This window comes from Acanthochromis polyacanthus, chromosome 10, assembly GCF_021347895.1.
Source record: "Acanthochromis polyacanthus isolate Apoly-LR-REF ecotype Palm Island chromosome 10, KAUST_Apoly_ChrSc, whole genome shotgun sequence".
NCBI lineage: Eukaryota > Metazoa > Chordata > Actinopteri > Pomacentridae > Acanthochromis > Acanthochromis polyacanthus.
In genome coordinates, this window is record NC_067122.1 from 25,117,363 (window position 1) to 25,132,233 (window position 14,871).

The window sequence follows — 14,871 nt, forward strand, 5'->3', positions numbered from 1 at the left end:
GTAGGATAAACAAGACTACTGCGATCGCATGGCTCAACTTTAGGTTGTTACTGCTTTTTGTCATGCTTTTAGTGACGAGATCAAAGTCACAGAATAAAGATGCAGGTAAGCTAAAACCTTGAGAATCACCTCGCTCTGACTCTGTGGACAGGGGGAGTGTAAATTTTGTCATGACGGGAAGAGACTGAAAAACAAACATATCAGAAAACACTTCACTGCCCCATGGCTCTTCCCAACAGGTTGCTGGCAGCAGCACATTAGAAGGCTGCCCTGTCAGTAAATATTGGAAATTGGCATTTCCTCTGGGTGATGCGTCCTGAAAGGTCAGTGCTGGACGGTGGCAGCAGTGTCTCTGCTCTGTATAATGGAATTCAGTGGAACTGCATGGCATTTCCAATGATGGGACCTGACCATCCTGATCATCACTTGGATCATTTAGATTGTTACTCAGCAGATAAAGTAGGATGTACTTTTGTTCAGCATCCTGCACTGTCATCCTCAGTTGTATGTCATTTTGTCTTTTGTGGGCTAAGGGTTGTTGAGAAAAAAAAATGCTTTGGATTTCCCTGTTCTCTGAACTCCTCTAGAGCAGCAGCCTCTATGCTAAAGAACACAAAACAAAGGAAGAGCTACCCATTTGCCAAAAGAAACCTTTGTAAAAATGGAATATGCTTCATGATGTTAAAAGATTCAATTAGCAAATTAGAAAAATAATCTCTTCCCCTTTGACACAACTTTACCTTTTGGTTCATCTTTGTTTTTTTTCTTAAAAGCAAGTACTTAAAGCAAACTGTGAAGATTCAAGAACAACTACACAAGAAAGTCTGAAATTTCTGTCTATACCGCTTGCTCCTTTTGAAAAATGGTGACTCACCTTTTCTATTAGTTTGCCTTGAAAAGACATCTGGAGTTGTGTTTTGAAGTCTGTAGTGCGCCTCATCCTGTTTTGGCATCTCTCAATAGTAGCTGACCAGGCAAGGCTAACTGTCCCAGCCTGTAACTGGCCACACAGCATGTGGAAAAATCAAGAGGCTGTGTGAGGAGGATTGGTGGGCATTTAATAGCACTCGGAGCAAACACAAAAAATGTAATGATGTGCAGTTGGAGTACTGAGTCTTTTCATGCAAGAGCAGATTCTGTTTTGTGAAATGGAAATGAATTGTTTAAATAGTGAGGCAAGATTTCAGACTAGACTGCCAAGTAATGGCGTTTGCACAGCCTGCAGATCCAGCGACATATAGGCTGAACAAACACACTTAAATTACATGCCCTATTTGTTGTTTGTGCCATTAATTATTCATACCATTAAGTACAAAAGCAGAGACTTAAAGGATGTCTCGGTACAATGCGAGTTACAGTTGATACATATGCTTTCTGGTAAATTTTAATCTGCAGAGTGAATGCAGTTGAAGTAGCTTAGCCTCTGAAACAACCTCATACTGTGACTACCACCCGCACTAATCACGCACAGGCTTCTATTTGCATTACCAAAACAATCCAAGGTGTTCTTGTCTCTTCCCGTGCAACTTATGTATTCACATGTCACAGTCAGAGCAGCCTTGCAGAGTTTCCTGAGTGCCGAGTGAAGCCAGCAGCTGAGCTGAGTATGAGCACAAGTGATGCTTTCACAGTGCCCTGCTCTCAGCCGTCTGAATACTTCCCCAAGCCTTCATTAGCATGGCTGCTGCATTCAGCCTCATCTCAGGTCTTTGCTATTGCATGTGTGCATCTGTACACACACACTCGCACACACACTCTCTTTCTCTGCCTCTGACTTAAATGCCCCTCCCAACTACAGTTGAATCCTCTTGTCTACGTTCCTTTTCCCCAGTTGGATTTCTCCCCCTTATTTACTCCTCCACACTGTTCCCCCTCTGGCTCACTTCATCCATGTCTTTTCTCAGACTTATTTTTCTCTGGTTCTTTCCTCTTCTTTTTAACCTTCCTCCCTCTCCCATTTTCTCCAGTCTAACAGCCATGTATTAGTCCTCTCCTGTATGATGATCATCCCCTCCAGCCCTTTTTCCCCTCATCTCCTCTTGCATACCTTGCTTTAATAGAACGTCAGCTCTTACATCTCAGTCCTCCCTACTTAGCCTGTCCTTCTATTAATCTGGAGTGGATGGTAGGTAGATAGAGGGGAATTACACGATTTCATAAAAATGGTCATGATATATATAGAACCCTCAATAAGTACATTTATAATCTTATTGGGTTTAGTTGTATTCATTTTTGTAACCTATAATTTGGGTTTATGTATGTAGATAGAATCCTTGAATGAGGTGAAAGGATGTGTTGGTTCTAATTTTTGTCTGCTGTAATGTTCCATCACTCCGATGTGCGCTGCGTATGAATGAGCACAGTCGTGCTGGCTGAGATGGTGTAAATGCATGCATGCATGGCTGTATGTCTGGGAGTGAGTGCACTATATTCAGTGAAACGTTCTGTACTCCCACCAGGGATACTGATGTGCTCAGCAGGATTAGACGCATCATAAGTCCTAGTCTGTTTGAAGTGTCCAAAAATCCTGATCCCTGAGATGTTTTCTCTTCCTTCCTTTGCATAGAGGAAAGAAAACAGGAATTTTGTCTCTTTGTGTTAGGTTAGTGCACTTAAGTAGAGATAAAGGCCATGATTGACAAGTGGAGAATACTGTGACGCCCTCTCATGGTGTCATTTTGCTCACTTATATCAAGACAAAATGCCTATTCATTTTATATGGAGACACACAGTCACTCTTTCATATTCAGGTTCTACAGCACAAACCTCCTCAGCTCTGTCCTGCAGAGACTTCATCAATTAAAAGTTTGGCTGCTATTACTTCTCTTTCACCTTTTACCTGCACTCAGAATTAACAGCTACCAAAGGACTCCTCCTTCAGACAGCCATGCACCTGCAAATACTGGTGTCTTAGTCAGGATTTTCTCTTGGCTCATCCTCTTACACGGTCATCCTAGTTCTTTATGAAGTTATGCAGACAGTTTAGTGGCGATGTTAAAAAGTTGCCAGCCTCAGACGATTCATAAGTCAGTCTGCTGATCATTGCTGACATACCTTTTGTGACTCAGGTCACTCTGATCTGATGTAAACCGTCAGAGCCCCATCAGACTGTTTACATCCTTCACTTGATGAGCAGCTAAGAAGAGTACTGTGGCCTAATTACTATGCTGGCAGGGGGCTTGTTTAGCAAACCAGAAAAGGGATTGGAAATGGCATTCTAAGGTAGAACCCAAGCCTAATTATGATGAGATGAAATAATTCAGAAAGATTACCATTGCTAAATGAGCTGCATTTGTGAAGCTCTTCACATACTGCCACTTTGAAGTAGGTTTTATGATAATTTATTTGGTTTCTTGAAGTTGATGGATTTTTTTTATGGCTCCAGTGTATTGTGTTTTGCGTTCCTAGCTGACTTTTGACAGTGCCGTTATGTCTCGTTGTAAACAAAAGAAAGAGGCTTTTTCAACTTGAAACTAAACCTCAAAATTGTTTTGCCACACTTTTTAAGCTTTCTCTCATCCATTGCATGCTTTCTCTCAAAATTAATTGTATTTACTGAGGCCTGTTTGAGTGCTTTTCCAGCCCTGAGCAATTCATTTGCACATTCACAACTAAGGTCATTGTTTTAGTTGTTGGGATGGAGGATTTTGAAACTTTTCTGTCCTAAAAACATAGATTACTGACAACTAGGGCGATTATATTGAAAGCATTGGCCATTGATGAGCAGCGCTTCTGTTGAGGTGGTTTTATTTCCAAGACTTCACACAAGATTATTACCACCACCGATTGATTGACAGCGTTGTTTGCCTCCCTAGTACAATTTGCATTCTGTGTGACTTGATCATGCTTAACCTTGTGAAGATGAGTTAGCAATCTACCAGGTTGTGGGCGTGTGTTTGTCATTTTGGCTCTGAGCACGTTCCTAATGTGGGTGTCTACCTTACCTGTCACACTGCTACTATCTTATCTTGATAAAGTGTGGGATCATTGCCTCTGTAGAAGTACATAAATATTCAGAAGCAACTGTGCCAGCAAGTGACTGAAGTGATAAAAATTGATTCATAATGCCTCCTGCGAACAGGTAGCCTTGTTACCACAAACCGTAGTTACATACTAACTGATGCTGACATGTTGCTTTAATGCATTTTGTTTGTCTCTCTTGCAGTGCCCAGACTCTACCTGTAAACAGGACCTGCTCGCCTACCTGCAGCGTATCGCCTTGTATTGCCACCAGCTCAACATCTGCAGCAAAGTCAAGGCTGAGGTTCAGAACCTGGGAGGAGAGCTGGTTGTGTCTGGGGTAAGTTCGGCTTCATTTTAGCCACAGGGCACATATTTCCTGCAAATTACAGCCTTCATAATGTTAAAGCCCCACAGGAAAGCCTCGTCCAGATAAAACAATCCAGTCCTCGCCTATTTGTAGCTGATTGTTGACAAATACTAGTGGACATTTCAGGCTGTGGTTACCGAGGTAATATTGCCGACATTCACATGGTCTCTGTTGGTCTCTTTCTGCGTGTACATCGTTAGCTAAGGAGTAGTGGCGCCGTTGATAAGAGGTATTAAATTATATTTAAAATAAGCTGAACAGGTAAGACTAGCTGACCAAAGTGCCAGGAAAAGGGTGAGAAATAAGAGTGAAAAGTGATGCTAACAGGGCATGTATCAGAAAATGTGGTGAGGCAGGATATTCAGTCTTTTTCCTGAAGCCTCATGGATACACACACATTGTATTTTGGAGAGAAAAATTCAGTGTCACCAGAACTGTTTATAGTAAAATCTCCACAGGGTGCCCTTAATATTTTTGCTGGAATGATTATTAAATCAATAGAATACATTGGCTACTTTCAGAAGTTCTTAAGTTTTATTAGCTCTTGCTGGCCAAATATATTAAAAATGCGACAACTTAATGACATTGGCTTTTGGTTGTTGTTAAGGGTTTATTCTCCTCTCTGTAATTTGTAAGTTATATTTTAAATTGAGTAAACAGATAACAGAATTAATGACTTTGCTAGAAAGAACTAATGTTGCCCAAGTGTCTCCTAACCTTTTTACCACCTAAGATAACACTGTACACAGCCAATGTTTACAGACCCTTTTAAGCATGAATTAACCACTTACTTGCCATTTAAATTAATGAATGAACGTTGGCTCTTTGTGCTCGAAATAATGAATTCCTCCTTCCTCTCTGTGGGGCTGAAATGAGAATATGCTTCCAACACTTCCAGCGAAGTGTCACCAGTGTCTCTGGGGCTATTAAAGTGTGGAGATTAAATTAGTGTGACCTTTTTACATATTCTAAAATTTGTCACATATGTTTGTATGCCAGAGAGGGGAATGGTTGTTAACTCTGCAGTACAAACAGTTGAGTCTCGGTTTCTCCCCAGCAAATTCTCCCTACAATACTGGAGGACTTGAGAGGGATGGATAGCGTTTACTTTTAACTCCATGTGAATTCAGCGATGAGCTCATTAAAAGTAACTTCTCCATCTTACAATGCTAAGATTTTCTCTTCTTTTCTCGTTTCTATTCGCTGTAATCAGCTGGACAGCGCCATGTCCCTCATTCAAGCTGCGAAGAACTTGATGAACACCGTGGTGTCTACGGTCAAAGCCTCCTACGTTGCATCCACTAAATACCAAAAGAACAAAGGCATGGAGTCCCTGAATATGCCGGCGATCTCTTGGAAGATGAAAGCGCCTGAGAAGAAGCCTCTGGTGAAGAGAGAGAAGCAGGATGACGGGCAGACCAACAGAGTCAAGAGATCCTCCCAAAAGAAGCACATCAACCCTGTTCAGGCTCTGAGTGAATTTAAAGCCATGGATAGTATCTAAGCTCCATTCAAGAGATCACATAAATATGACCAATGAGTTTATATATAGATGGAGCTTATTGTTCTATCAAAGAGAAAATGTTTCGACATATTTCTTCTATCTTTCCATAGACATCTTGTCTGTTTGACCCATTATATTCCTACATTGACTCATTTTTATTCCATAAGTTGTAAAAGGCTCTAGTCTTTAGAATTAACTCTATTCTCTGGAAACTGCAGTGACGAGGGAAATCAACTGGACAAAGTTGTTTGTTTTTTTAAATGTATTTCTCATTTTCTTTCATGTAAATGGGAGAAAATAGGGGAGGTTTGATAGATGTAGGGACTAATTCCAAGAAGCTTTTGATTATTGTGTTCTAACCAGTTTTACAGTAAACCTACGGGGTCTGATGTTTTCCATTAAGAACGTTCAGTTATGGCAAAAATACCTTCTGTACTGCAAATGGCAACTATGCAAAATTTCAACTGCCTTATTTTAACTTGAGCAATAAGTGTAGTTAATGCGGATGCTGGGCGGACTGGTCAGATTTAAACATGTTTCCATGTGTGCATGCGTTGTTGTAATACTTCAAGCCACGATAAACACTGCAAAGAAGTCCAAACTGATTTTAAAGGGTATATTCACTGTTCTATGACTAATGATTCACACCCCTGAAACATTTGGACTGTTAATTTGTTTTCTGAACACTAGCCATCTCAGTTCATATTATCCATGTTTTTTTATGTTCACAAAACCAGAGGGGATAAATTATTCCTGTCACCCCTTGTATTTTCTTACATAACTAGTGCTCAGACACCCAGTTCACTCAATCTTTGTAAATTAGCGCCAACCCCTCTGTGTCTGTGGAGAACCCAGCAGACTGAAGAATGAGTAGAACGCGTGTCGGTACAGTCTAAAGCCGACAAGCTTCGTTAACTGTCAATGAGACCAAACACCTCCACATTCTGAATGTGTCCAAATTGAGGGATCAATATGTTTTCTCTTTACAGCTCAGAGTTTGGCACGGAAGGGAGGCGATCTCACTGCCTTTAAACTCTGTTTATTGTTTGTATTCTTTCTCCTGAAGCTTGAACACTAATCAAGTGGGGGTTTTTTATGTCATGCACAATCTTTATAAAAACTTAGAAACAATTTGCCAGATGTTGGAGCTTTAAAATGAAATGAAAATTTGTTGTTTTCTTGTTTTTTCACTTCAAGTATAAAGCATCTGGGATGGAGGTGCTCTGTGCAGTGTGCTTTCCAGCGTTGTGCTGCATAGTTGGTCGACAACAAGGCTTTGAAATCCTGCTGCTTTAGTCTTGGGGATCAAACTTTTGCTTTTTTGAACTCTAGCAGGACGGGCATGTACGGTTATTTGACAGGTGAATATTTTTACGATGGAATCGTGTTTTTCAGTAGATTTATTTCCTCACTGTTCATCTTTTGCTGTATTGTTTGGATTTGAATCTCGAGTGATATCAAACGACTTTGCTGTGGATTTTTTTTTGTTATTGAGAGCTGACTTATTAGTGCACACATTTCTTATAATAATGTGCCGGCTTTATATCTTAATAAACGATTAAAGTAATTTCAATCCATTGTCTATTTTTTAAGTTTTTTTATTATTTTTTCTAATGGTGGGATTTAACTAAACATTTGTATTTGAATTCAGTTTTTCTTTTCGTAACACGTTTGAGTTGTACTTATAGCTTCTAAAATGTGGAAAAAAAATACCCAACAGTTGATGAAAGTGCAGCTGAAACTATTTTGGTGATCGTTTCGAGCACTTGTGATGGCATTTCTAGGATCAAATTAAGGCAATTAGGTTGAAAACACCCACACTTTTTCAATCACACACCCCCCCACTCACACATCCCTAGGACTTTGAAGTTTACAAAATTGGCAAAATTAGCAGTTAAGTGTCCATAGCAGCAGCCTGTGATGTAAAGTACACAACAGTGACCTTGTGGAATGATGAATATTTATAATTAGAAGTTTTCGACTGAATCTAACTTCCACTAAGAAAAGGCCAGATACTTCTCACTTTAATTTCATTTTTCTATTTGCATACTTCTCCTTTGGTAGTTTAGATGAAACATAAATCATTTTGAAGCAAAACTCGCTCACCTGCGACAGTACGAAGGACAGTAATACAACACTCTAATTATATAGACACCCAAACACTGCAGTGATACGTCATTTTTTCCTCATTTGTGTATTTTGCATTTACCTTATGGTTCCAAAAACAGACATTCCTGCCGTACGTACAAACTAGACGTGCTTGCATTGACTTCACCTGACTGACCACTGTTTTAACTATTAGACAGGTTGTTGAAGAGTTCATGCTTGCGATAATGCCACAAATATTACATTTAACTGACAACTACATAATAATTCACAATATCCACCTAATTAAATAGTCCCGAGATAAGAATTGCGTGGACAGCTCTAATGGTGCTGTATTCCACCCAAAGAAGCTGTGATTCTGTGTAGAAAGACAACCTAAGATGGCAATGACATGTCAGAAGATTAAACAACGTGGTCACCTGTATGTGCAGAACTTCTCTCTCACTTCCAAGAGAACGAGGACTGTGCTGCTGCTGTATGAGGCCGTTTAATAAATGCCACGAAGAGAAGGCGACGTTCTCCATTTGTTTGCTCAGCGCGACACAGCCTCTGAAATTGGATTTCTCGAGTTATATGTGGGTTGGCGATGCTGTGAAGGAGACGGAGCCGAGCGCTGGTGGGTCCAAATTAACAATCCCTGCAAAACAAAAATATATATCTATCGAAGTTAAGGATACAGAATAGTTCAAAATGAGATCTGCTTCAACCAACTATAATGATCTGATGATAGAATATTTTACAGTATAGGCCATAGAAGAACTGTAACTTTAAATACTTTTCAGTACAGCACCCCCTCTGTTCTGTACTGCAGAATGAAGTAATGTTGTTCTCCCCTCACTAGAACCTGTGCTTTTCCTTACATGTACAGTTTTGCTATTATACATACATATTTTAGTCTTTGCAAAATAAAAGCCCCCAGAGAGTCATTTTCACCCACAAAGGCAAAGTGAGTTTTAGCGCAGCGCCAAATATGCTACAGTGTAAAATGATTTTATGTTCTTTATTATATACACATACCTCCATATTGTCTTCATTACCGGCTCGAGGGCTGTATACAATGAGCTGCTGTAGCATGTATAATTGGGTTGCTCTACTGTTGTGGGTTATTTCTCTTTCAAAAAAAATAAAATAAAATAAGTGCAGCTTTTAACATCAAACACATTCTTTAGCCTCGTGGTGGTGCATCTTTAACGGCATCCTGTGGAGAAAATGCAGGGAAGGGACCCGAGGAAGCTCACAGCGAGAAGCAACAAAGAGTTTGGACTAAGTTGTGCAGCGATCACGAGTAAGAGTCTGAGTCATCACAGAGGGGCAAATCCACCTTTTCATATTCACACACACGCAGGTCAGTTTGAGTTTCAGGGGCTTTGCAGTGTTGTGATGATTATTTTTACTGCTTCATTCGCATCCATTTAAAACTTAATCTCGAAAATCTCACCTAAAATGGATGAGGATATTCCCATGCCACCAGATTGTTTATTTAATGAGATGTAAATATATTTGCTCTAAAAAGTAAGGACAGATATTAAGGTGGCAAAGCTAAAGAAAACCCCCCAAGACTGAGCATATTTATGCAATTTGAGGAAGCTGGAAAACACTTGTCAAACTACTACTCAAAGACTGAACTGAAAATGAAAACTGGAATCACACTTGGGAGGCATATAACTTTTTTAAATAGAGTGTAAGTCAGCGTAAGTCCTGTTACATTTCTATCAAATGGGCTCTGTTGATCTAGATTGGCACATTTTTTTCCCCACATGGTTAGGGATTGTGCAGCATTAAAAATGTCATTTGGGAAAATATTACTAAATCCCTGAACAGGATTATAGGTCAAAACGTCCCCGGTGACCCAGTGTTGTGTTAAAACTGCAATTAGAGGTATTTTATCTTACTTCAGAGAACAATATCTTGGTCTATAGCTGCAGAAAAACATCAGTGAGTGGCGAATTGGAAGGATGCCGGCGTTTCCAGTAAACTGGGTCATTGCTACATACATGTTTAGATGGAGAGACAACATATGTTGAGGGACATGATGATTAATTATCATTAGTGTTGGATCTGTTTTTTATTAAGTGTCCCAGAAAAAGTTTTTTGGCCGTAAATTATCTGCCACTTAGTCAAAAGATGGCATCCAGAAAAGCTGCAAATGTACCGCTTGTCAGAATTAAACTCAGCTATACACCACAGCTGTTTCTTTTAGGCATGATCTGTAGCAAAAATATAACACAACAAAATGTCTTAATTCGTAGGGTCAACATAATTATGGGACTTTTTGTATCACAGTTGACATTTTTGCTGTTTTCAGGCCTAAAATCAACATGGCCGCCTATTACCAAACACCACATGGCATTTTTACAGAAAGATTCTTCTAAAATATTATGTATAGAACTGAGTAACATTGAAATTGAAAATTATTTATAAAGATATTGTAGTAAACCTGTTGACATGCAATAAGTTCACACTTGACTCACACACTACTTCATATTAAATAACTAAGAAAGCCTTGGAGTCTTTTTTTTAAAATCAATTTTATTTGCAATTTTACACAAAAATACAACAAAGAGGAAAATTCCAGGGATATTCTACTTTACATCACACAAGAGGGGGAGATAAAGTGAACAATTAAATAAGCCTTGGAGTCTTCCAGTCTTTTCTTCAGGAGGAAATGACATCATGTGGAGCAGGTCATGTGATCTGGAATGAACAGACTTCCTTCAGAGGTGTTTTTGTAATGGGTAACTTTGTTGAAAGTAATTTCTCAGACACAGATACAATTTGTTATTTTCCATATAAAAGTTGATATATTGCCAGAGAAAATAAACATCTGTCATGATTATCTCAACTTAGTAAAAAGGACACAATCCAAATAATGTTTGAATAAGCTCATTTTATTATTGCTTAGCTAAGTAGAAGGTGGTTGTTATTAAATTCGGATTATTATTTTGACTATTTAGTTGACATTTAGTGATATCCTGTCATTTTGTATTAATAAGTGATTGTTTCCATAATAAATAATTATGGAATTTGCAATGACATGATTATAAACATAAAAAAACCCTTTTTTAACTTTTAATAAAAAATGTATGCAAAATTTATCCCATGAACTTCAAAAGTCCCTCAATTATATATTGACTCAGTATATGCTTTCATCCTTATTTCTTAAAGTTAAGGACCTGTTTGGGGCTTTTAAAGCTAAACATTGCATCAGTCAAGCTGGCATTTTTCATAGCATTATACATTACACAAAGACAAACAAGATATTTGCATTTTTTTCTGTTTTTCTTTTAGCTTTTGAGGGAATTTTTCTACTGTTAGGGCAGGATCTATCTATCTATCTATCTATCTATCTATCTATCTATCTATCTATCTATCTATCTATCTATCTATCTATCTATCTATCTATCTATCTATCTATCTATCTATCTATCTATCTATCTAAAATGTCATGACCTCCATTTTTGGTTTCCAAATAATGAACAAAGAAAGGACCTGCTGTGTTTGATTGTTCCTTTCTTTTCTTCTCTGACAAGTAAAATTGTTATTTTCGTCCCATTTTTGGTTTTGAAACAAAGAAAAGGGCCATGATTTCTTTTTCTTTTTTTCATTTCTGAATTACAAATGAGATGTTCCAGTTATACCCAGAACATAATAGAACCTTTTCACTGTGGAGACATTTTGACACGTCAAAGCGGGAGAAGCACAGGTGAAAGTAATAACATTAACAATGGCTTCATTCAATTAAAATGTGCCAGCTAGTCGTGTCAGTGAATGATCAGCGCAGAACTACGGCCCTGAAACTGACTAATGTTAATTCTGCACCTTTCTGGCTCTAACAAGTCAAAATGTCTGTGATGAAGAGGGCTTATTGTCAGGAGAGCGGCTGCCAACGCTGACTACCTGACTATAGGATAAATGACTTCATACTGTTTTTCCTTTTGCTACCCCAAAGTCTAAACCTGCAGTGAGGTGAGCTGCTGTAGGACCTGAGGGAACACTTGAGGCTGCCACCACTAATGTGGGCCGACTCATGAGTAAAACTGTGGGCTTGTGTAATACAGACAAATAGCATATAGCTCGATGGTGCATTTCACATATTAGCTGGGAGCATTAGCATTGAAAAGCCGTACATCCCTGCTGTGTCTGCATACCTAATGAGCACTCTGGGGTGCAGCCAATGTCACCAGAATGAAATAGGAACAACCCCCAAGTCCAGATTATTGAAATGAATGAATTACTTGGTACATGCCATGTCCACTGCTACATGCAGGAGGACCTTCTCGTGTTCTTTTTTCTTCTTTTTTTAATGCTTCAGCAGTCGGCATATAATTTTAGCTGTTTGAATCCAGTGCTGAAAGGTTGGGAATTCATGTCTAATGGAAAACCTTTAGTATCATTGCTCTCCTCTTGACTGTGACCTCACTTTTAAGTCCTTGCTAGCGATGGCTGAGAGTATGTAATGTAAGTAATGAGCCCAAGGTGGATTGAAATTTTGAATTGAACGTACTGGCAGGGAGTAATTTTCTGCCTTATAGTGATTTTCATGCTTCACATCACATAATACTAATGATACATACAGACATTTACTTGGGCTAGTTTTGGCATGTGGGACTGTTCGTTCAAATAGAGAAGCTGTTTGGTGTAATGAAAGAAAAACATCATCCATATGCTTCATTTTAACAGCATTTATAAAAACTGTGTTTAGGTTAGCTTAGTGGTAGATTTGGAGTGTGGGATCGCAATCATGTGATCGTCAACAGACAACTGATGAAGTGTTCACTTGTTGTCATAGTTACAGTGACATACCGGTATCTCACAATGATACAGAAATCTGTAACAAATCCGTGGATCCAGACTATGAGCCGCATCACTGCCAAAATCTAATCACTTGGTCTTTGTGTAATTTCTGACCTTCCCTGAAAATTTAATCCAAATCTGTTAGTCCGTTTCTGAGTAACGTTGCAAACAGACAGACCAACGTACGCCGATTGTCACATAACTCCACTGCATTCCTTGGAGGAATAATTGGCAGGAAAAGATGAGAGACCTGAGGTTTTTACTTGATGCTTAGTGTCTGCATCCATTGGAGAATGTTTCATTTTGACATTTGAGTATTTATATGCACCAATTTATTCCTTTTCTGCATCAATTTATGTTGAAAATGTTTTGATTTATGTCACCGAAAACACAAAATTCTGGTATATTGAGGATATTTAGGAAATCAAGAAAGGAATGAACGTGTTCTACATTTTTCAGAGGGATGTATTCTCTGCATCCCCCTTGAAATCTAAAGCAATGTCTACACTGATCTAAAGTTTGTGCAGGCTCTCATAGGATTTTGCAGGAAGGACACAAGACAGGTCAAACTTTTCTCGTCAGGGTCTAAAATGTACAATACAGCTAATATGCTACATGCTATTATGTTCTCCTTGGTGTGATTATATGACGGCTATGACTCTGAGGAGATGTCATCCTTGAAAACAAGCTGATGATGGGCAGGTAGGACTGCACAGCTCACCAACTACACCAAGTGCCTCATTCCTTCTACAGAATAATTTATGCTTTTTACGTCTGCAAGGGTGCGACCTTCATGGACGTCTACATGCAGCCCAACACTTGAGACTACACAGACTTTCTGCACTGCAAGTACTCCTAAATGTGAGGAAAAACAAATGGTACTTTAAACAAATGCTTGTTATGAAGAGAGATTGTGCTGAAATGTTCTCCTTCAACCACACCTTTATCATTCGTCAGTTAAAGATTTGTAATTAAAGTAGTTGCTCAAGGACTTGGACTTGGATTTGTGGGTGAAAAGTTATAAATTGTCCACTGTGAATAATCACATTAAACCGGTGCTACAACCCAATCTTTAACTAACTGCGATATCCTGAGAAAAAAAAAGCAAAGTGACAATATTTTGTGAATGTTTATTAGCATTTTTGAGGCACAATATGACCATTGCATAGCACACTGCAAAAACTCAAAATCTTACCAAGTCTATTTGTTTTATTTTTAGTCAAAATGTCTCATCCCACTTGATTGATGATAAATTCACTTAACAAGTGACCTTTCAGCAAGATGGAGGGACTTGTTTTAAGACAATGCATCTTAAATATCTTAAGTCAAACAATCTTTTTAATTATCTTGTTTTGAGATGAATTTTACAAGAAAACTCAAAATAAGATTAACCCTCGTGTTGTCCTGCGGGTTAAAATTGACAGGTTTTAAAGTTTAAAAATGTGGAAAAAATATATATTTCCACAGTGAAACTTCTTATGTCCACATTTTCAATATTTCTGGGAAATCTTTGAACATTTTTTGTTAGAAAAAAGAAATGTTAAAAATGATTCTTAAGAACATTCACATAAAAATCAAAATTTTTTTGTAAATGTTCTTAAAGAAAATTTTAGAAGTTTTACTGATATATATGTAATCACTTTAGATATTTTTAGGATTTTTTGGAAGATTTTTACTAATTTAAAAAAAAAAAAAATTCAGATGGAGCCAGATGCTACTTCCATCTTTATATACAGTCTATGCTCACACCTAAAGCAGACGCTGGTCACATGATCAATTAGCTGCTCTCTTCTCTTTCCCTGCTTGGCGGAGCTGTCCAACCAAAGGGTGCTGACACCTCGTCCATTTACACAATGATAAATTGTCCCTGAGGAGCTCAACGCCTCAGAGAGGCAGGAATAGCTGCTGCTAGTGTCATGGTGGATATGCTAATGTAGCGTTTTCACAGCTCGGCCTTCAGTGCATACGGATCAAACGTATACTGCTCCGGCTTCCGACACCTCCAGTTCCCTCCGCTGTGTGAAACGTGACTTTAAAGTTCTTCAATGAGCATCAACACGCCATGCTTTAACACTGAAGGGCCAGTTAGTGGTAGCTTCATCTGACATCACCTGCAAGAGCACTAATGACTGCAGGG

General features: G+C 38.6%; 1 protein-coding gene across 2 annotated transcripts in view; it reads left to right on the forward strand.

Moving 5' to 3' along the window:
* ctnna1 (catenin (cadherin-associated protein), alpha 1) overlaps nucleotides 1-7,407 on the forward strand; it is an 84,234-nt gene extending 76,827 nt beyond the window's left edge. For both annotated transcript variants that reach the window (XM_022205942.2, XM_022205943.2), the window contains exons 17-18: nucleotides 4,166-4,300; nucleotides 5,544-7,407. In XM_022205942.2, the coding sequence (XP_022061634.1) occupies nucleotides 4,166-4,300; nucleotides 5,544-5,834 (426 nt within the window). In that variant the 3' untranslated portion in view covers nucleotides 5,835-7,407. The remainder of the gene's footprint in view (nucleotides 1-4,165; nucleotides 4,301-5,543) is intronic.
* Nucleotides 7,408-14,871: the final 7,464 nt, after the last annotated feature.